This window comes from Triticum urartu, chromosome 5A (assembly GCF_056163025.1).
Source record: "Triticum urartu cultivar PI428250 chromosome 5A, HENAU_Tu73, whole genome shotgun sequence".
NCBI classification, from domain to species: domain Eukaryota; kingdom Viridiplantae; phylum Streptophyta; class Magnoliopsida; order Poales; family Poaceae; genus Triticum; species Triticum urartu.
The window spans coordinates 51,891,928-51,914,449 of record NC_141877.1 but is presented as its reverse complement, the minus strand read 5'-3'; the positions used below and the strand labels follow the sequence as shown (position 1 = coordinate 51,914,449).

At 47.5% G+C, this 22,522-nt stretch overlaps 1 protein-coding gene across 1 annotated transcript; it reads right to left on the bottom strand.

The window, feature by feature from the left end:
- Positions 1–43: 43 nt before the first annotated feature.
- LOC125506741 (wall-associated receptor kinase 5-like) lies at positions 44–8,308 on the bottom strand. The gene is made up of 3 exons (XM_048671471.2): positions 7,378–8,308; positions 2,353–2,496; positions 44–1,245 (listed from the first exon to the last, which is right to left on the bottom strand). Exons 1-3 carry the CDS (start codon positions 8,306–8,308, stop codon positions 44–46), a joined length of 2,277 nt encoding a protein of 758 aa, XP_048527428.2.
- Between the last annotated feature and the right edge of the window lie 14,214 nt (positions 8,309–22,522).

Below are 22,522 nucleotides of genomic sequence, written 5' to 3'. Positions count from 1 at the left end.
TGTTATACATACCAACTCTTTCACATGTAAACTATAAGTAAGACTATCGAGGGTAGCTTGCAGACAACACAAACTCTTCTTCTTGACTATATTGCCTGCTCGTCTCCTCTAAGCTTGTCCTTCTTATTGGTGATATATATCTCATTGCTGAATAACTCCCCTCATATGTCGCGTCCCGAACCCGAAAATGCTCTTTGGGTCCTTGAAGTGCTTCTAATGTCATCTCCACTGACCTCATAGTTGGCCGCTCCTCTGCTCTTAGCTTTATGCACGACATAGCTAGAGAAGCTACCACTTCAACTTGGCTACCTCCCTCCTCAATTACTTGTGGATCTAGTATTTCTACTAATTTACCTTCTGCAAGTAGTTCAGCAAATTGTGCAACTAGCCCATCACCGGTGGAGGATCTATATATAATTGGCATCTTCCTTGTAAGCAACTCAACGAGAATAACTCCAAAGCTATAAACATCACTTTTTTCTGTTAGACGACCACAATAAAAGTACATAGGATCTAAATATCCCAACGTTCCCTGCACCACTGTTGTGATTGTTCTTTTATCTTTAGGAATGTACCTTGAAGCTCCAAAGTCAGACACCTTCGCTGTCAAAGCAGCATCAAGAAGTATATTAGTGGACTTTATATCTCTGTGTATTACGGGGACAGAAATACCCGAGTGAAGATAAGAAAGGGCTTTGCCAATTTCTGTAGCAATCCTTAATATGTCTCGCCAAGGTACTGGTCTTAGTGGATTCTTGTGAAGATAATCACATAGGGTTCCATTGTAAATGAACTCATAAGCCAACAAGGGGACTTCTGTCTCAAGACAACATCCAAAAAGCTTTACAATGTTCCTATGATTGATCTGTGAGAGTATGGAAACTTCATTTATAAACTCGTTAATCTCACTCTTGACCACAATATTTGACTTTTTGATTGCAACAACATGCAAGTCTGATAAAATTCCTTTGTATACGGTACCATGCCCTCCACCACCAAGCTTACGAGTTGGATGAAACTTGTTTGTGGCCTTTTCTAGCTCCCTTAGAGGGATGATCATCCTCTCTGCAATATCTGACCGATGAGATACCAATTTTTGCAACAATTGTCCACGATTTTGATTGAAGAATTTTTGTCTCAACTTTTGTTCCTTTTGATGCTTAAGCTGGCGGACTATTATCTTTGAGGCAAGAAACAAAATTAGAATAGTTGGGCCACTAGAAACTGATAGGCCAATGATTAAAGCTGCAAAAATAGACCGATGGGCACGTAATTAGCGTATGCAATGACATAACTCAATAGTAGTTGAAGGAACAGATATGAGGTTGGACTCAGGGTTTGAAGTCTTGTTAAGGGGAGAGGTATCACCCAGTTAACCAAAAAATCTACTAACTATACCAGGTTGAAATTTCAAAAATATCAAAATCTAGCCAAAACTGTGTCTCAAATTGAGGTGACCAAACTAATAGGAGGGTTCAATATTTAACCCATGTAAGTCCGCTAACCAACCACTAACCAAAATTGCATGTGGTTCGCATGAGAAAGGACGTAGATAATAGTATGTGTAGCTAGAGAGAGTGTTGGCTTCTATTTCAAAATTTTGAAATGTATTTATCTATTAGTAGTAATGTAAAAAAATGTTTCATGGCATATTTAATCATACATATATTCTTATAAGTTTCTTCTTCTATGCATCTTTAAAAATACTTTCTTATTGATTGTGTTATTTACTCTATAAAATGGCGGTATTCCATTCTTATATAATTGTGGGTTGCAACTAATTTATTTAGGGATTGCTGCCACTTGAAATAATATATTAGTATAATCTAGATTTATTAGAAGAAATATGAATTGTATCTGCATCACATAACTAATTTTTAGCTTATTTTTCATGCAACATACTCTATTTTTATGGTTCATTTGCTAACACATAGAACTAAGTATGAGAATATTCTTTGCATTTAAGACAGCAAGAGGGATTTTATAAATATGATTGAGAAGGAACAATATCTTTTCACCTACTCCTTCCATTTCCAAAATGTTGTTATCTTTATGATTTCAAAGTCAAACTTTTAAGTCTTACAAACATGTAAAAAATATAGCAACATATGTGACACCAAATAAAGACATCTTGACAACACATTTCATAATTGATTTAATGAAGCTAATTCACTCTGAAAGATGTTAGTGTATTTTATATACAATTGGTTAGGCTTAAAGATGTTTTACTTAGAACAAACCTAAAAATTACATTTTGGAAAAGGAAGGAGTAGGTGATAGTTTATTGTGCTTTATCTAAGATAGTTTATATACATGTTGATCCTAGGGAAAGTAAGAAGCAATAGTGCCCACCTGTGTTTATGGACCGGACACAACCATCTTTGTGGGTGGCGTTTCCTTGGTATCCTTGTGAGCACGTGCACTCGAAAGATCCATCCATGTTGGTACACTTGCCTAAGCATGAATATAATTTTGGCTCTTTACACTCGTCGATATCTACATAAAACATGGAAGCATTAAGCCAAGTTGACCATGTGAATCAATATTTTGGTTTACAAAAGGCAGCATGCATGTCGAAAGGCTTGTCATGGTAAAAAACTTCATCATACTCCACCACGAAGCAAATTTATTAGTATATGCACATGTAGTGGGGGTAATGTACGTGTCTGTGTGCAAGTTAAATATAAGAAATGGGATGAGTCAAGTCCCAATAGCACCTCGGGAAACTTGTCAACCTATCCGTGTCTACAATACGTGTTTAATTTTTCTTACAGGAGTAAGAAATATAGAGAGATTAATTCTATCAATTAAAAAGACGTAAAGTTCTCTCGGACTCATCCTTCATCTAACCTTACATATGTTTCCAACTCCCTTTTCCTCTTTTGATTTTTCCTTCCTTCTCTGATTTTTTCCTCATTTTCCCTCAAAACCGGCTCAATTGTCCTACCTCTTATTGGCATGCCAAATAATTTTGATTTTTGGTAAGACAACAAATGTTTGCCAAATAAAATTCTTCTGCTACACGATAACATAAATATGGGCATGTAAATCATGAGCTAAAATACTAGAATATTTATACTCTCATTCCAACACATGGGCAATTATTTAGTCGAAAAAAGGCATAGCAAAGTTTTCCTTATAAAACTTAGGGCGAGTGAGAAGTTCTTAAGTCCCGTCAGTGAGTGAGAGCCGTCCGATTTTCATCCGACGGGGAAAAGTAAAAATATTTGAAAATTGACGTCCATTAAAAAAGGGTTAATCCCGACGCGATCCAATGTCGTTCGAGCATTAGCAAAGCAAACACAGAAATTTATTTAGTCCTTAGAGCATGAGGCAAAAGCTGGTGCTAAGTAAACTTTTGGGTCAAGGAGTCGGGTCCAAACGATGGATTGAGAGAGGCTAATGAAAATACGCCTAGAGTTCCAGTTGAAGGATGAGTCTAAAACAATCAAAATATAGCGGGGCCACTCTCAAGACATGTAGAGCTGATCCACCACTTCCATTTTAGAACCTTTGTAAGATATTTAACCCCATACACCATTTGGTCACAACTTATGTGCATACCTCTCATTCTCAATGAAGTCTAGAATCACACAACACTCCGAAGGTCTTACTGTCCCAGAAGCGAGTAAGACCTCGATCAATTGCAAACTAAGCTCGCAACATTCCAAATGCTCCACCAATTAATATCCTTCCTCGCTCATTCTTGACACTTGGCAAAGTGTTTATTTTTATTACCTTTATGATTTGAAATTGTCTAGAAAAATGTTGACCATGAATACTAGATGCCATCGGCAAGGTAGTAGCCTTGATCATGATCATGGCCATTGACATTAATGTTGCATGTCAGAGCATCATCACTTGCTAGCCTAGCAAAAAGATGCGATCTCTGCACGTCATTGATGCCATTGTGAGAAACATGATGCCAAAGTAGAAATAGTGAATCTACAAGTCATCAGAGGTAACCCCTTCCTAAATGATAGAAATCATGGCAATGTGTGGTGAATTGTCCATGACATGCAGGGACATTCTTCTAGCTCCAACATGTCCAGTCAATGCTTCCAAGTATACCTAGTTAGCCTCTTACTTCACCCATTGCTAAAATTCTCGGCGCGTTATCAACATTGGGTGCCCTAAAATACTCTGCTTTGTAGACCCTGATTGCAACATCGGAAAACTTTCTACTGCGCCTACGGATGTATCTTCAACCGTTCAAAGATACTCATTGGTCCAATAGGCAAGAGTACCATATGGAACCACCCAAAGTGTCGTGGTCACCTTCTAGGAACTAGTAAATCCCATTAACCCAACTACATTTCTCCGTTGTGTGAAGAATGTTTAGTTAGCTTACTTGACTTTGTCAATTTGCTAAAACAATCTATTGATATCTGTAAGCATTGCTATAAGAGATGCAAAGGTTATATAGGATGAGCATATCATGGTCGTCGGCTCTATTCTGGTGATATGTCAAACGACCAAGCTATGACTCTGCACAACTCGTCTTCCTCCCACTTCCCATCATCCATAGAGTAACCATCAATGAAATGTCCTCATCTTCCTCATTGAATAAATGAACATCAAAATTGTCCAACGACGGTGAATCATCAAAATACCCTCTAGTATGATGACATATAGACAATCATATGCCATCTGCACGAATCTACAAGAAGCTAGACTACTAAATATGAACAAATTTGAGGCGAATATACCTTGGGGCAAGTCGTCGAACACCCTAAGTATCGAGGCCATGATTGGCCGAATGCAAGAGCGGAGGCAAAGAGAGGTTAATAAATGGTGGGAGAAGGTTGTACGTAGGTGGCACACGGCTGCCGTGCTGCTCGGGAGTTAGCTATGGTGTGTGAGATGTAGCACGGTAGAAGCTAGATGGCACGAAGGATGGAATTGGCGATGGCGGATGGCTGGCATGTGACTCCGACTTCCTCAACAAGTCGGCGAACGGAGGAATCATGCTAGAGACAAGCCCACATCGAGCTTTTGTGATACGACCGTGGCGGTGGTTGGGAAAATGGTGGGAAGCTCACAAGGGGGTAGCCATGGTGTGTGTTATGGCCCGGAACGGGTCATCCGTGGTGAGTGCTGCCAATGGACGTCAGTACGGAGGCTAGAGGTGGAAGCAAGCGGTCCTGAAAGGTTCCTGCCACATATGCATCGTAGTTGATGGGCACACATACCACTGATAGAATAGCACCAAAAAAATCTGAAATAGATTAAGGAAATATGCGAGCGTCCGTGGCAAGTCTAGGACTTGAACCTGGGTGGGTTGGTTCCCCCACAAAGAATCTAACCACCTAAGCTATGCTTAATTTAACGGGTGTCAATATGGATGAAGAGAGCTCTATATTCTCTCCACCAACTAATACTTTTTTGAGATGTCCACCAACCAATATGGATGAGAAGAGCTATGTATTCTCTCCACCAACCTCCAAATACAGATTCTATGTGTTGTTTTTCTAGCACGATCCAAATATTACAGGTATGAAGGGATGGTTAGGGAACCTGGTAGAGTGCGAACCAACTCGTAGTTGAATGGTTAGGAGGACAGTGGTATCCTCAGCCCACCAGGGTTCAAGTCCTAGACTTGACATTGGTGCTTGCGTTTTCCTGTATTTATTTCAGGCATTCCGGCAGGCCATGTGTGTTTAGTGGAAGGAGATGTTCCCATCGACTATGAACGTGTCTTTGGCGACTGCATGAATCTCAAGATGATGTGTCAATTCAGTCTCTCGAATGTGCTCATAGGGGTAGGGTATGCTCCGAGTGAAGACCTAGATCATACATGGATTGGGTGGCGGCGACACTCCAGTGTAGTTACCTTCTTGAAAGCGGCGCCTTGGGGTCCTCGTTTTGTCAGGCACGGCTTCACTTCGTGTTTAGTCATTCTTCTACACTGATTGTATCTTGCCTTGAGTGCGTGTGTTGTGGTGTCGAGTGTATGTGATGGGTTGTATGGTCGTTTCATTGTATATAAAACGGGGCGCAAGCCTTTTTGGGTATAGGATGAGCATAGCATGGACCGCTTCTCCACTTCGATGACATGTCAAACGACCGAGCTATGACCCTGCACAATTCGTCTTCCTCCCATTTTCCATTAGCCATTGAGTAGCCATCAACAAAGTCTCCTCATCGAATAAATCAACATCAAAATAGTCCAAGGATGATGGTGAATCATCACAAAAACCCTCTACCATGATGGCATCCAGACAAATCATGAATCATATGCCATCTGCATGAATCTACAAGAAGCTAGACTACTAAATATGAACAAATTTGAGGCAAATATACCTTGGTGCAAGTCGTTGAACACCATAAGTGCCGAAGTCATCATTGGCCGAATGTAAGAGCGGGGGCAGGGGAGCTTCATAAGTGGTGGAAGAAGGTTGTAGGTGGCACGCGGCGGCCCAGGGTGCTATGGCCGGGAAATGGTGGATAAAACGGAGTCTGGAGTTTGTCACACCCTTGAGAGTTAGCTCGGGTGGGCGAGACGTAGCACATGTAGAAGCTAGATGGCACGAAGGATGGAATTGGCGATGTTGGATGGCTAGTGCGGAGGACAGGTGGCAGAGACAGACCCACATCGAGCTCTTGTGGTGCGGTCATGGCGGTGGTCGAGCAAATGGCGGGAAGCTCACATGGGGCAGCCATGGTGTGTGGTAGGGTTGGGAACGGGTCGGTGGTGATGAGTGATGCCAACCGGCATTCATACAGAGGCTAGAGATGGAAGCAAAAGGTCCTGAAATGTTCGTCTATACATACTCCTCATAGTTGGTACGCGCGCCATACAGATGAAACAATAGCACCAAAGAACCTGGAATAAATCTAGAAAATATGCAAGCACGCTTGCCATGTCTAGAATTTGAATCCGGGTGAACTGGTTCCACCACAAAGAATCTATCTAACCACCTAAGCTATGCTTAGTTTGCCGGATATCAATATATGGATGAAGATAGTTATATATTCTCTCCACCAACCGATTTTTTTTCTGAGATGTCCAAAACCAATATGAATGAAGAGAGCTCTATATTCTCTCTACCAACCTCCAAATATGGAGTCTATGTGTTGTTTTAGCAGCACGCTCCAAATATTACATGTATGAAGGGTTGGTAAGGGAACCTGATAGAGTGACTTTTTTTTAAGCCAAAAACTTCAAACTGGCAGATTTGATGGAGTTGGGTGAAAATCAGGAAGGCCACCTGAAATTTCCCCCGTAGCCTATGCATATCATACATTATTATTTTATTTAAGAAAATAAACACTTTTTTACGAGGGGAAAATAAACATTTAACAAGGTTATATGAATATTTTCACCATCATGGCCCAACTAGTGGAGAATAGGGAGTGTACTAGAGTTGCCCTTACCCGTGCATCCGTTTTCAAGGTATGGGTTGCCCTCGTAGCCTTTGTTGCATATGCAGTAATATCCATTCCCGTTGGTAGACTTGGCGCACTCGCTGCGGTTGCTCACGCAAGCGTATCCCGGCGTCTTGTCCGGCACAGGACAGGACGAGGAGTTACTGCCGTCGCGGATGGCCCAGTCGAGCCAAAGTGGCATGCTCCATCGCTTTGCCGGGTCCGGCTCCGGCGTCCTCTCCAGGTCGGCGGCCTTGAAGACGTAGTGGTCCTTCTGCACGATGAAGGCATAGCTGCAGGGGTGCCTCAAGTCGATGCGCTTGCGTGCCCATTTCTCGAACCTCATCCTGGTGCTGGTGAGCAACGGCGAGATTTCGACGCGGCAGCATCCGATGCTGTTGCACATGTCGTCCTGCGCCTTCTGGGCTTTGTTGCAGTAGGCCACGCAACCGCTGAAGTAGGCGACGGTTGACTCGTTCCGGACCTGGGACCTCGACTTCCCTCTGCTGGCGTAGACGAGGGTATTGCAGCCCAGGACAAAGAGCTCGTTGGCGGTGTTGGAGATGCGGTACACGTCCAGCTTGTTGACCGCCAACCTGCCGTCGAAGCTGCCGGTGGTCTCGTTGCCGGTGGCGTCCAAGCACTGGTGCGCCACAGGCAGCTGCACCAGGACCTGCGCGCTCGGCGTCAAGGTCAGGTTCAGCACGCGCACGGGCACGGCGAGCCACGTGGGGCGTGCAACGGTGACGTCCGGCAAAAACGGCGTCATGTTGTTGCAGGCGATCTCGAAGCCCGGGCGGAAGCAGCCGGCACCGATGCCGAACGGGTAGGGGACGTCGATGTCGCCACATCGCGCCTGGCAGCCTGGCTTCGCCACCAGTGAGCTAGAGGCCCTGCCTGCCCATGCAGCTAATAGCAATAGCACCAACATCCATGCCATCGACGACATTGTTCGCTCAATACATTCTCTTAAATACAAGGGCGAGCCCTGCACTTACCACTGGCCGTCCTTGAATTGAAAATTGTATTTCTGAACACGTGAAAAAAAAACCCCGAAAGCAATCACACGTACTCCACCCAAAAATCTAACTGGCCTTGTTCATTAATTAATTTACAATCTAATTAACTACAGCAGGGAGTTGGTAGCTTGTTGCCGTCAAAGGGGACTCATAATTCATCACTCTACTAGACGAGTATTAAGGTGGGCTATTTGCCGGCAGCAGGGGCAATGGCCGGCAACAACACGTTTCTAATCTATGTGTGACCTCATCCTCATTGCCACCTCGGAAGCAATCAAACAGTCAAATGTAGCATGGTCCGTAAACACATCTTAACAATCCAGGACGGCAGGCAGGGCGAACGTTTCTAGGCACGGAGGAGTTCACACATTGGTTGACGAAGGCTACCGTACGTAGCATGATAGCAGCCTCACAATTTTCATGCGTCGCGATGTTTTGGAACACTAGTGCAAATCAAGTCAAGGCACACACTAAACGTTAATCCGTTGCAAATGTTGTTTATACAACTATCGTGCAGGGAGTTGATGGCTTGTTGCCATAAAAGGAAGGCTCATTATGTTGAAACAACTGGAAGGCCGAAAATTCATGTCTAGCGGGGCGAATGGGGCGACTGGGGCGACGGCCTATGGGGCGACCGCGGGTGCGTCGCCGGGTGCCGCCGGCGATCGACGACGGGTGGGGGGCCAGTTTTGGGCACTAGCTGGTGCCGACGAGGACAACCCGGATGGGGACGCGGACGAGGCGCCGCCATCACCGCTGTCGCCGACGCCTTCGGACCAGATTTGTGAATTCTTCCATGCGGGCTACACGGAAGCGGAAGTGGTGACGACAATCGATAAAGTGCTGCCTCTCGACGATCCGGCCAGGATAGGGTTGCACAAGGGAGAGAAGGAGGAGATGGTGCGCCGCGTGGTGCATCGTCGGATGGCGGCGACGGCGGTAAGGCCTTGGAAGGGTCCTATCCCGAAGGTCAGTCTTCCTAACCTTACCATTTTTTATTTAATTCGGCCGGAATCTTGGACTGTTGTTAAGAGGAAGAAATCGAGAAAGGCGGTGGCGGCGGCGGCGCCGGCACCGGCGATCAGAGAGATCGGCGAGATCCGTGCCGACAGGAATCGTCGTTTGAATTTGCTCTTGGACCTCAGTGGCTCCAATCGGGCAACGGATGACTTGGGCCGGCCTACTGATGGGTATGCGGCCCATAGCGAGGCAGCTCCACTTGGACCGTTAGCTAGGTATGTGGCCCAGCCTAACATGGACTCCGTTCGGGCGACTGATTACGTGGGGGCTGTTCCCTGCATGCGTGCGATCGATCACGAAGGTTCGTGCAATAAGCCGCCGTCGTTGTGCCCTAGCTGGATTCGTAGGAGAGGGACGCCGGGGTTTCGCCCTTGTGGCCCGGGGAAAGTGGCGCGCATTCCTCCTCTCGGGTCCATGGCTGGACGTGGGGCTGCGGCGCCGCCCGCCAAGAAGCCGGCCAATGCTGCAGTTGGTCGGGGTGGGGCTGCTGCACCGTCGGGCGGGGCGGCACCGCCGCCGACTGCGAGTGTGGGGCGCGGGGCCCTGGGGCCGCTTGGCCAGAGGCCCCCGGCGAGCGGTGCTGTGCCTACGGGTACCCAGGGTCGCGGCGTCGGCCACGTGGGCGTTCGGCTGCCGGGGCATGTGCCCATGAATGCTACGGCCGGAAGGGGCGGGCTCAGGCCTCCGGCGCCGACTGCGACGTCGTGGCTCAGCCAGCTGTGGGTCGCGGTGGGCCTCGGCCTCAGGCGCCGGGTGTGGCCGGAGTAGCTGCAGCTGGTCGGGGTGGTGTGGCCCTTGGGGTTGTGCCGGCGCCTACGGGCGGCCAGCCTCGGGCCACACCTCCGCCACACTATGTCGCAAGGCAACCTCAGAACCAGTCGCATGTTCCGCCCCGAGGCCAGTGGGGAGACGATGGATATGATGCGTATGGAGATGGACAACATCGTGGTTCCTCTTCCGCGGGAGGAGGTCGTGGTTACGCCTGGCAGAGTGACGGGTCTACTGAGAGACCATTCCTCGGTCCTCCCGGTGGATTTGTCGAAGAAGCCTCAGGTCCGGACAACCGTCAGAGAGGGGGCTACCGTGGACATCGTGGGGGTCGGGGTGGCCGTGGGAGGTATCGCCGACAACCTCCGCCCCCGGCTGGTGGTGACCACGCGGCGGCGACCGTGGAGACCGATCACGCTCAGTCTACGGGCCTCACTACCCAGGCGATGGAGGTGGTGACGGCCCTGGCTAGTGTGGAGGTACCTGCCTCCGGGACGGTGGCTGAGGTTTCAAACAGGTCTGATTCTGAGAGGGCGGCCAAATGGGCGCGCAAGAAAGAAAGGATGCTTTTCTACCGTTGTGGTGAGAAGGGCCACTTCATTGCTGAGTGTGTGGCAGAGCTATGTGAGTCGTGCGGCAAGCCAGCACATACATCTGGGGATTGCTCGTTTCTGCGTGACCAGGCTCCGGCTCTGACAATGTATGGAGTATATTGTGTGGAGCTGATGTTCTTTGAGTCCCCGGCAGCGAGAGAGATTCCAGAGGAGACTCAGAGTATGACCACCGGGATTGTGAAAGCGACCCAGAGTGAGGTGACTGAGGCTCAGATTGTGCGGAGGCTTCAGGAACTGGCACCGGGTGAGTTCAAATGGAGTTGGTTGCTCTCGAGGACAATGTCTTTAGGGTGGATTTCCCCTCTGTTGATGATTTGAAGAGACTGCTGAGCTTCGGTCTGTGTAGGGTTCCTGGCACTAAGTGCATCCTGGAGTTTCACGAGTGGAAGAAGGTGGAGCCTAAGGGCAAACCACTTACGCAGGTCTGGTTGAGGTTTTTGGGAGCCCCGTCCAAACCGTTGCAGGATGTTCATGTTGGGGAACGTTGCAGAAAACAAAAATTTTCCTACTCGTTTCACCAAGATCCATCTAGGAGTTCATCTAGCAACGAGTCATCGGATGCATCTACATACCTTTGTAGATCGCGCACGGAAGCGTTCAAAGAACGGTGATGATGTAGTCGAACACGACGTGATCCAAATCACTGATGACCAAGCGCCGAACGTACGGCACCTCCGCGTTCAACACACGTACGGGACGGGAGACGTCTCCTCCTTCTTGATCCAGCAAGGGGAAGGAGAGGTTGATGAAGATCCAGCAGCACGACGGCGTGGTGGTGGATGCAGGGCGTCACAGTAGCAGGGCTTCGCCTATACTACGAGGGAGAGAGGGAGGCGCCAAGGGCTGGGGTATGAAGTCCCTCCTCTCCCCCACTATATATAGGGGTGCTAGGGGGGGCGCCGGCCCTAGTAGATGGAATCTACTAGGGGGGGCGGCGGCCTAGGGTGGGGGGCTTGCCCCCCAAGCAAGGGGGCGCCCCCCTTTAGGGTTTCCCCTCAACCCTAGCCGCATGGGCCCTAGGGGGGTGGCGCCCCAGCCCACTATGGGCTGGGTTCCCTCCCACTTCAGCCCATGGGGCCCTCCGGGATAGGTGGCCCCACCCGGTGGACCCCGGGACCCTTCCGGTGGTCCCGGTACAATACCGGTGACCCCGAAACTTGTCCCGATGGCCGAAACAGCACTTCCTATAAATAATTCTTTACCTCCGGACACTTCCCGAACTCCTCGTGACGTCCGGGATCTCATCCGGGACTCCGAACAACATTCAGGTTACTGCATATACATATCTTCACAACCCTAGCGTCACCGAACCTTAAGTGTGTAGACCCTACGGGTTCGGGAGACAAGCAGACATGACCGAGACGACTCTCCGGTCAATAACCAACAGCGGGATCTGGATACCCATGTTGGCTCCCACATGCTCCACGATGATCTCATCGGATGAACCACGATGTCGAGGATTCAATCAACCCCGTATGCAATTCCCTTTGTCAATCGATATGTTACTTGCCTGAGATTCGATCGTCGGTATCCCAATACCTCGTTCAATCTCGTTACCGGCAAGTCACTTTACTCGTACCGTAATGCATGATCCCGTGACCAGACACTTGGTCACTTTGAGCTCATTATGATGATGCATTACCGAGTGGGCCCAGTGATACCTCTCCGTCATACGGAGTGACAAATCCCAGTCTTGATCCATGTCAACCCAACAGACACTTTCGGAGATACCCGTAGTCTACCTTTATAGTCACCCAGTTACGTTGTTTCGTTTGGTATACCCAAAGCACTCCTACGGTATCCGGGAGTTACACGATCTCATGGTCTAAGGAAAAGATACTTGACATTGGAAAAACTCTAGCAAACGAACTATACGATCTTGTGCTATGTTTAGGATTGGGTCTTGTCCATCACATCATTCTCCTAATGATGTGATCTCGTTATCAATGACATCCAATGTCCATAGTCAGGAAACCATGACTATCTGTTGATCAACGAGCTAGTCAACTAGAGGCTTACTAGGGACATGTTGGTGTCTGTTATTCACACATGTATTACGATTTCCCGATAACACAATTATAGAATGAATAAAGACAATTATCATGAATAAGGAAATATAATAATAATGCTTTTATTATTGCCTCTAGGACATATTTCCAACAGTCTCCCACTTGCACTAGAGTCAACAATCTAGTTACATTGTGATGAATCGAACACCCATGGAATTCTGGTGTTGATCATGTTTTGCTCTAGGGAGAGGCTTAGTCAACGGATCTTCTACATTCAGGTCCGTATGCACTTTACAAATCTCTATGTCTCCATCTTGAACATTTTCACGAATGGAGTTGAAGCGACGGTTGATGTGCCTTGTCTTCTTGTGAAACCTAGGCTCCTTGGCAAGAGCAATAGCTCCAGTGTTGTCACAGAAGAGCTTGATCGGCCCCGACGCATTGGGTATGACTCCTAGGTCGGTGATGAACTCCTTCACCCATATTGCTTCATGTGCTGCCTCCGAGGCTGCCATGTACTCCGCTTCACATGTAGATCCCGCCACGACGCTCTGCTTGCAACTGCACCAGCTTACTGCCCCACCATTCAAAATATACACGTATCCAGTCTGTGACTTAGAGTCATCCAGATCTGTGTCGAAGCTAGCGTCGACGTAACCCTTTACGACGAGCTCTTCGTCACCTCCATAAACGAGAAACATTTCCTTAGTCCTTTTCAGGTACTTCAGGATATTCTTGACCGCTGTCCAGTGTTCCTTGCCGGGATTACTTTGGTACCTTCCTACCAAACTTACGGCAAGGTTTACATTAGGCCTGGTACACAGCATGGCATACATAATAGACCCTATGGCCGAGGCATAGGGGATGACACTCATCTCTTCTATCTCTTCTGCCGTGGTCGGACATTGAGCTGAGCTCAATTTCATACCTTGTAACACAGACAAGAACCCCTTCTTAGATTGATCCATATTGAACTTCTTCAATATCTTATCAAGGTATGTGCTTTGTGAAAGACCTATGAGGCGTCTCGATCTATCTCTATAGATTATGATGCCTAGTATATAAGCAGCTTCTCCAAGGTCCTTCATTGAAAAACTCTTATTCAAGTAGGCCTTGATGCTGTCCAAGAGTTCTATATCATTTCCCATCAATAGTATGTCATCTACATATAATATGAGAAATGCTACAGAGCTCCCACTCACTTTCTTGTAAACGCAGGCTTCTCCATAAGTCTGCGTAAACCCAAACGCTTTGATCATCTCATCAAAGCGAATGTTCCAACTCCGAGATGCTTGCACCAGCCCATAAATCGAGCGTTGGAGCTTGCACACCTTGTCAGCATTCTTAGGATCGACAAAACCTTCCGGCTGCATCATATACAATTCTTCCTTAAGGAAACCATTAAGGAATGCCGTTTTGACGTCCATTTGCCATATTTCATAATCGTAGAATGCGGCAATTGCTAACATGATTCGGACGGACTTTAGCTTCGCTACCGGTGAGAAAGTCTCATCGTAGTCAACCCCTTGAACTTGTCGATAACCCTTAGCGACAAGCCGAGCTTTATAGATGGTCACATTACCATCCGCGTCTGTCTTCTTCTTAAAGATCCATTTATTTTCTATGGCTCGCCGTTCAACGGGCAAGTCAGTCAAAGTCCATACTTCGTTTTCATACATGGATCCTATCTCGGATTTCATGGCTTCTAGCCATTTGTCGGAATCCGGGCCCGCCATTGCTTCTTCATAGTTCGAAGGTTCACCGTTGTCTAACAACATGATTTCCAAGACAGGGTTGCCGTACCACTCTGGTGCGGAACGTGTCCTTGTGGACCTTCGAATTTCAGTAGGATCTTGATCAGAAGTATCTTGATCATTATCATTAACTTCCTCTCTAGTCGGTGCAGGCACCTCAGGAACATTTTCTTGAGTTGCGCCATTTTCCGGTTCAAGAGGTAATACTTCATCAAGCTCTACTTTCCTCCCACTTACTTCTTTCGAGAGAAACTCTTTCTCCAGAAAGATTCCGTTCTTGGCAACAAAGATCTTGCCTTCGGATCTTAGGTAGAAGGTATACCCAATAGTTTCTTTAGGGTATCCTATGAAGACGCATTTTTCCGACTTGGGTTCGAGCTTCTCAGGTTGAAGTTTCTTGACATAAGCATCGCATCCCCAAACTTTTAGAAACGACAGCTTAGGTTTCTTCCCAAACCATAATTCATACGGTGTCGTCTCAACGGATTTCGACAGAGCCCTATTTAAAGTGAATGCGGCAGTCTCTAAAGCATAGCCCCAAAAAGATAGCGGTAAATCAGTAAGAGACATCATAGACCGCACCATATCCAATAGAGTGCGATTACGACGTTCGGACACACCGTTACGCTGAGGTGTTCCAGGCGGCGTGAGTTGTGAAACTATTCCACATTTTCTTAAGTGTGTACCAAATTCGTGACTCAAGTATTCTCCTCCACGATCTGATCGTAGAAACTTGATTTTCCTGTCACGTTGATTCTCAACCTCACTCTGAAATTCCTTGAACTTTTCAAAGGTTTCAGACTTGTGTTTCATTAAGTAGACATACCCATATCTACTCAAGTCATCAGTGAGGGTGAGAACATAACGATAGCCACCGCGAGCCTCAACACTCATTGGACCGCACACATCAGTATGTATGATTTCCAATAAGTTGGTTGCTCGCTCCATTGTTCCTGAGAACGGAGTCTTGGTCATTTTACCCATGAGGCATGGTTCGCACATGTCAAATGATTCATAATCAAGAGACTCTAAAAGTCCATCTGCATGGAGCTTCTTCATGCGTTTGACACCTATGTGACCAAGGCGGCAGTGCCACAAGTATGTGGGACTATCATTATCAACCTTACATCTTTTGGTACTCACACTATGAATATGTGTAGCAATACGCTCGAGATTCATTAAGAATAAACCATTTACCATAGGAGCATGACCATAAAACATATCTCTCATATAAATGGAACAACCATTATTCTCAGATTTAAATGAGTAGCCATCTCGAATTAAACGAGATCCCGATACAATGTTCATGCTCAAAGCTGGCACTAAATAACAATTATTGAGGTTTAAAACTAATCCCGTAGGTAAATGTAGAGGCAGCGTGCCGACGGCGATCACATCGACCTTGGAACCATTCCCGACGCGCATTGTCACCTCGTCCTTCGCCAGTCTCCGCTTATTCCGCAGCTCCTGCTTTAAGTTACAAATGTGAGCAACTGCACCGGTATCAAATACCCAGGAGCTACTACGAGTGCTGGTCAGGTACACATCAATTACATGTATATCACATATACCTTTTGTTTTGCCGGCCTTCTTGTCTGCTAAGTATTTAGGGCAGTTCCGCTTCCAGTGACCGCTTCCCTTGCAATAAAAGCACTCAGTCTCGGGCTTGGGTCCATTCTTTGGCTTCTTCCCGGCAGCTTGCTTGCCGGGCGCGGCAACCTCCTTGCCGTCCTTCTTGAAGTTCTTTTTACCCTTGCCTTTCTTGAACTTAGTGGTTTTATTGACCATCAACACTTGATGTTCCTTCTTGACTTCTACCTCCGCTGATTTCAGCATTGAGAACAACTCAAGAATGGTCTTTTGCATCCCTTGCATGTTGAAGTTCATCACAAAGCTCTTGTAGCTTGGTGGAAGCGACTGGAGGATTCTGTCAATGACCGCATCATCCGGGAGATTAACTCCCAGCTGAGACAAGCGGTTATGTAACCCAGACATAGTGAGTATGTGCTCACTGACAGAACTATTTTCCTCCATCTTACAGCTGAAGAACTTATCGGAGACTTCATATCTCTCGATCCGGGCATGAGCTTGAAAAACCATTTTCAGCTCTTCGAACATCTCATATGCTCCATGTCTCTCAAAACGCTTTTGGAGCCCCGGCTCTAAGCTGTAAAGCATGCCACACTGAACGAGGGAGTAGTCATCAACACGTGTCTGCCAAGCGTTCATAACGTCTTGGTTCTGTGGGACGGGAGCTTCACCTAGCGGTGCTTGCAGGACATAATCTTTCTTGGAAGCTATGCGGATGATCCTCAGGTTCCGGACCCAGTCCGTATAGTTGCTGCCATCGTCTTTCAGCTTGGTTTTCTCTAGGAACGCGTTGAAGTTGAGGACTACGTTGGCCATTTGATCTACAAGACATATTGCAAAGATTTTAGACTAAGTTCATGATAATTAAGTTCATCTAATCAAATTATTAATGAACTCCCACTTAGATTAGACATCCCTCTAGTCATCTAAGTATTACATGATCCGAGTTAACTAGACCGTGTCCGATCATCACGTGAGACGGACTAGTCAACGTCGGTGAACATCTTCATGTTGATCGTATCTTCTATACGACTCATGCTCGACCTTTCGGTCTTCTGTGTTCCGAGGCCATGTCTGTACATGCTAGGCTCGTCAAGTTAACCCTAAGTGTTTTGCATGTGTAAAACTGTCTTACACCCGTTGTATGTGAACGTAAGGATCTATCACACCTGATCATCACGGCGTGCTTCGAAACGACGAACTTTAGCAACGGTGCACAGTTAGGGGAGAACACTTCTTGAAATTTTTATGAGGGATCATCTTATTTACTACCGTCGTTCTAAGTAAACAAGATGCAAAACATGATAAACATCACATGCAATCAAATAATAAACGTGACATGATATGGCCAATATCATATAGCTCCTTTGATCTCCATCTTGGGGCTCCATGATCATCTTGTCACCGGCTTGACACCATGATCTCCATCATCGTGTGTCCATGAAGTTGCTCGCCAACTATTACTTCTACTACTATGGCTAACGCGTTTAGCAATAAAGTAAAGTAATTTACATGGCGTTTCTTAATGACACGCAGGTCATATAAAAGAATAAAGACAACTCCTATGGCTCCTGCCGGTTGTCATACTCATCGACATGCAAGTCGTGATTCCTATTACAATAGCATGAACATCTCATACATCACATATAGATCATTCATCATTCATCACAACTTTGGCCATATCATATCACAAACCACTTGCTGCAAAAACAAGTTAGACGTCCTCTAATTGTTGTTGCAAGTTTTACGTGGCTGAATTAGGGTTCTAGCAAGAGCGACTTCTTACCTACGTTAAAGCCACAATGTGATTTGTCAACTTCTATTTACCCTTCATAAGGACCCTGTTCATCGAATCCGCTCCAACTAAAGTGGGAGAGACAGACACCCGCCAGCCACCTTATGCAACTAGTGCATGTTAGTCGGTGGAACCAGTCTCACGTAAGCGTACGTGTAAGGTTGGTCCGGGCCGCTTCATCCCACAATGCCGCTGAAGCAAGAAAAGACTAGTAGCGGCAAGAAAGTTGACAAATCTACGCCCACAACAAATTGTGTTCTACTCGCGCAAGAAGAACTACGCATAGACCTAGCTCATGATGCCACTGTTGGGGAACGTTGCAGAAAACAAAAATTTTCCTACTCGTTTCACCAAGATCCATCTAGGAGTTCATCTAGCAACGAGTCATCGGATGCATCTACATACCTTTGTAGATCGCGCACGGAAGCGTTCAAAGAACGGTGATGATGTAGTCGAACACGACGTGATCCAAATCACCGATGACCAAGCGCCGAACGTACGACACCTCCGCGTTCAACACACGTACGGGACGGGAGACGTCTCCTCCTTCTTGATCTAGCAAGGGGAAGGAGAGGTTGATGAAGATCCAGCAGCACGACGGCGTGGTGGTGGATGCAGGGCGTCACAGTAGCAGGGCTTCGCCTATACTACGAGGGAGAGATGTAACGGGGAGAGAGGGAGGCGCCAAGGGCTGGGGTATGAAGTCCCTCCTCTCCCCCACTATATATAGGGGTGCTAGGGGGGCGCCGGCCCTAGTAGATGGAATCTACTAGGGGGGCGGCGGCCTAGGGTGGGGGGCTTGCCCCCCAAGCAAGGGGGCGCCCCCCTTTAGGGTTTCCCCTCAACCCTAGCCGCATGGGCCCTAGGGGGGTGGCGCCCCAGCCCACTATGGGCTGGGTTCCCTCCCACTTCAGCCCATGGGGCCCTCCGGGATAGGTGGCCCCACCCGGTGGACCCCGGGACCCTTCCGGTGGTCCCGGTACAATACCGGTGACCCCGAAACTTGTCCCGATGGCCGAAACAGCACTTCCTATAAATAATTCTTTACCTCCGGACACTTCCGGAACTCCTCGTGACGTCCGGGATCTCATCCGGGACTCCGAACAACATTCGGGTTACTGCATATACATATCTTCACAACCCTAGCGTCACCGAACCTTAAGTGTGTAGACCCTACGGGTTCGGGAGACAAGCAGACATGACCGAGACGACTCTCCGGTCAATAACCAACAGCGGGATCTGGATACCCATGTTGGCTCCCACATGCTCCACGATGATCTCATCGGATGAACCACGATGTCGAGGATTCAATCAACCCCGTATGCAATTCCCTTTGTCAATCGATATGTTACTTGCCTGAGATTCGATCGTCGGTATCCCAATACCTCGTTCAATCTCGTTACCGGCAAGTCACTTTACTCGTACCGTAATGCATGATCCCGTGACCAGACACTTGGTCACTTTGAGCTCATTATGATGATGCATTACCGAGTGGGCCCAGTGATACCTCTCCGTCATACGGAGTGACAAATCCCAGTCTTGATCCATGTCAACCCAACAGACACTTTCGGAGATACCCGTAGTCTACCTTTATAGTCACCCAGTTACGTTGTGACGTTTGGTATACCCAAAGCACTCCTACGGTATCCGGGAGTTACACGATCTCATGGTCTAAGGAAAAGATACTTGACATTGGAAAAACTCTAGCAAACGAACTATACGATCTTGTGCTATGTTTAGGATTGGGTCTTGTCCATCACATCATTCTCCTAATGATGTGATCTCGTTATCAATGACATCCAATGTCCATAGTCAGGAAACCATGACTATCTGTTGATCAACGAGCTAGTCAACTAGAGGCTTACTAGGGACATGTTGGTGTCTGTTATTCACACATGTATTACGATTTCCGGATAACACAATTATAGCATGAATAAAGACAATTATCATGAATAAGGAAATATAATAATAATGCTTTTATTATTGCCTCTAGGGCATATTTCCAACAGTTCATGTTGTGGCCAGCATGGGTATTATGGTTGGGAAGACGGAAAGAGTAGATATGGCTTTTACTCGAGCTCATGGAGTAGCCCGGCTTCTAGTGAGTGTTCTGGATATTGAGTTTGTACCGGATAAGGTCAACTAGACTTATAGGGGAGAGGTTTTCCCGCTCGAGATTGAGTTTGAGGACACTGATCTGTTTGCTGAGGCCATTAATGGGAATGACGTGGATATGCACGAGGGTGACGACAGTGCGGGTGCTAGGGGGGCACCGACTGATGAGTCTTCGAGGGAGGGGACTAACGGTTCTGGCCCCAGTGCTCAGTTGCCCGGGGTTGGGTCCGGGGTTGAGCCGGCACCTTCACCATCTGTGCCTATGACTTCACTGAGGTTTGGGTCCTTCGAGCCAGCCTCTGCCCCTCCTAGACTTTGGAGCGACAGGGTGGATTCTGATGATGTGTTCGAGCGTACGCTCCCTTTGTTGGAGTTCGAGGGAGCTGGAGGGTCTTTGCCTGGACCTATGGTGACGGCTTCGTCACCGAGAACTTTGGTTGGAGCTGGGGACGTTGAGCCCTTGGTGGCTTCTCCTCCCCCTGTCTCACCTGTGGTCGAGGTTCCGGAGATGATCTCTACACCCGAGTTGGGGCTTGGGGGAGGGGAGTCGGGGCAGGTGGCCTCGACAACTCCCATCTCTCTACCGTCACCGGTGATCCAGGTCTTGGAGGCGTCAGCGGGAGCTGCGACAGGTGGCCCGAGGCAGGTGGCCTCAGCTATTTCGTCCCCGGTGGCGGTGACGGTGCCCGCGACCTCTGTGGCGCTGGGGGGGGGGTTCGGGGCAGGTGGCCCTGACTCCTCCTTCTTCTGCGGCGGTCAGGAGGACCGTCTCGCCGACGACGCCGGCGCGCCACTCGGCGCCGAGGGATGGGGCAGGAGGAGGGAGCGGGCAGGTGACCCCAGCTGTCCTGTCTCTTGTCCTACCTGTGGGGCACTTGTCCGAGGGGCTTGGGAGCCCGCAGCCGCCTCCTCTGTTTACTAGAGAGGAGGTTGTGGCCTTTGGCGGGATCCCGGACCCGGTCTCGATGGGGAGACGGATGAGTGCTCGCGTTCAGGAGCTTCCGGAGGTGGATGATATGCAGCAGCGGTGCGCTATGAGGGCGGCCAAGCTTCACGATGCTGCGATATCTTCTGGTATGTCCGTCAACATATCTAATTCTTTATTGCATTTTTCTCATGAGGAGATTATTAATAATGCAAACCAATTAGGAGTTACACTAGGTGTTACTGATAGTGAGATCTCCAATTCGGTGAATGATATGTTAGATTTGGAGGCGGAGCGTGCCTTAGAGACTATTCGTAATCTTGCAGCGGTTAAACCCATGAATGATGAGGAGATCGATGCGTTAGGGGTTAGAGTGCTAGATAATCTGTGTGCGGATCTAGCACCTTCTAATAATGAGTCTGAGGACGATGATGTGCCCCTAGATGTTGCAACTATTAGTTCCGTTGAGCCCGGTTATGAGGACCGGGCGACAGAGCCCACTAAGCCAAAGCGTAAGTGGAAATGGAAGATTTATCCCGATTCTGCAGTTCGTAGGAGTGCTAGGATTCGGACTACTAAAAAATTCCATGACGAAATATGAAAGGAATCTTTTGGAATAGCAGAGGTCTGAAAGACTTGGCTAAAAGAAGGTTTCTTGCTGAGGCTTCTCTGGAACATCGGTTAGATTTTATTGCTCTATGGAAACCGGTAGAGATAATTTTGCGCCGCAGTTTCTATCCTCTCTTGCGGGTGGTATTGATTTCGATTGGCATTGCCTCCCTCCACGAGGAAGATCGGGAGGTATCTTACTGGGTGTGAGATGCGATTCCCTTGAAGTCCGGAGTGTAGTAATGGGCGACTTCGCGGTAAAGTTTCGAGTTAGGTCTAAAGTTGATGGGTTCAACTGGGCTTTGGTGGCGGTTTATGGTGCCGCACAGCCCGAGCTTAAACCGGAGTTTCTGGCGGACCTTGTTCGAATCTGTGGGTCCGAGTAGCTTCCGATTTTGGTCGGGGGTGATTTCAATATCATTAGGAGGAGAGAGGAGAAAAATAATGATAACTTTGACGGCAGGTGGTCGTTTATGTTCAATACCATTATTGAAAGCTTGTATTGTTGGAAATATGCCCTAGAGGCAATAATAAATTGATTATTATTATATTTCCTTGTTCATGATAATCGTTTATTATCCATGCTAGAATTGTATTGATAGGAAACTCAGATACATGTGTGGATACATAGACAACACCATGTCCCTAGTAAGCCTCTAGTTGACTAGCTCGTTGATCAATAGATGGTTACGGTTTCCTGACCATGGACATTGGATGTCATTGATAACGGGATCACATCATTAGGAGAATGATGTGATGGACAAGACCCAATCCTAAGCCTAGCACAAGATCATGTAGTTCGTATGCTAAAGCTTTTCTAATGTCAAGTATCATTTCCTTAGACCATGAGATTGTGCAACTCCCGGATACCGTAGGAGTGCTTTGGGTGTGCCAAACGTCACAACGTAACTGGGTGGCTATAAAGGTACACTACGG

Coding starts and splice junctions, on each gene's coding strand:
- LOC125506741 (XM_048671471.2), bottom strand. CDS start 8,308: ATGGCATGGATGTTGGTGCTATTGCTATTAGCTGCATGGGCAGGCAGG. Junction 2,497..7,377: donor CCTTGAAAACGGATGCACGG/GTAAGGGCAACT, acceptor TGTTTTATGTAG/ATATCGACGAGTGTAAAGAG. Junction 1,246..2,352: donor TGTCCGGTCCATAAACACAG/GTGGGCACTATT, acceptor CTATTTTTGCAG/CTTTAATCATTGGCCTATCA.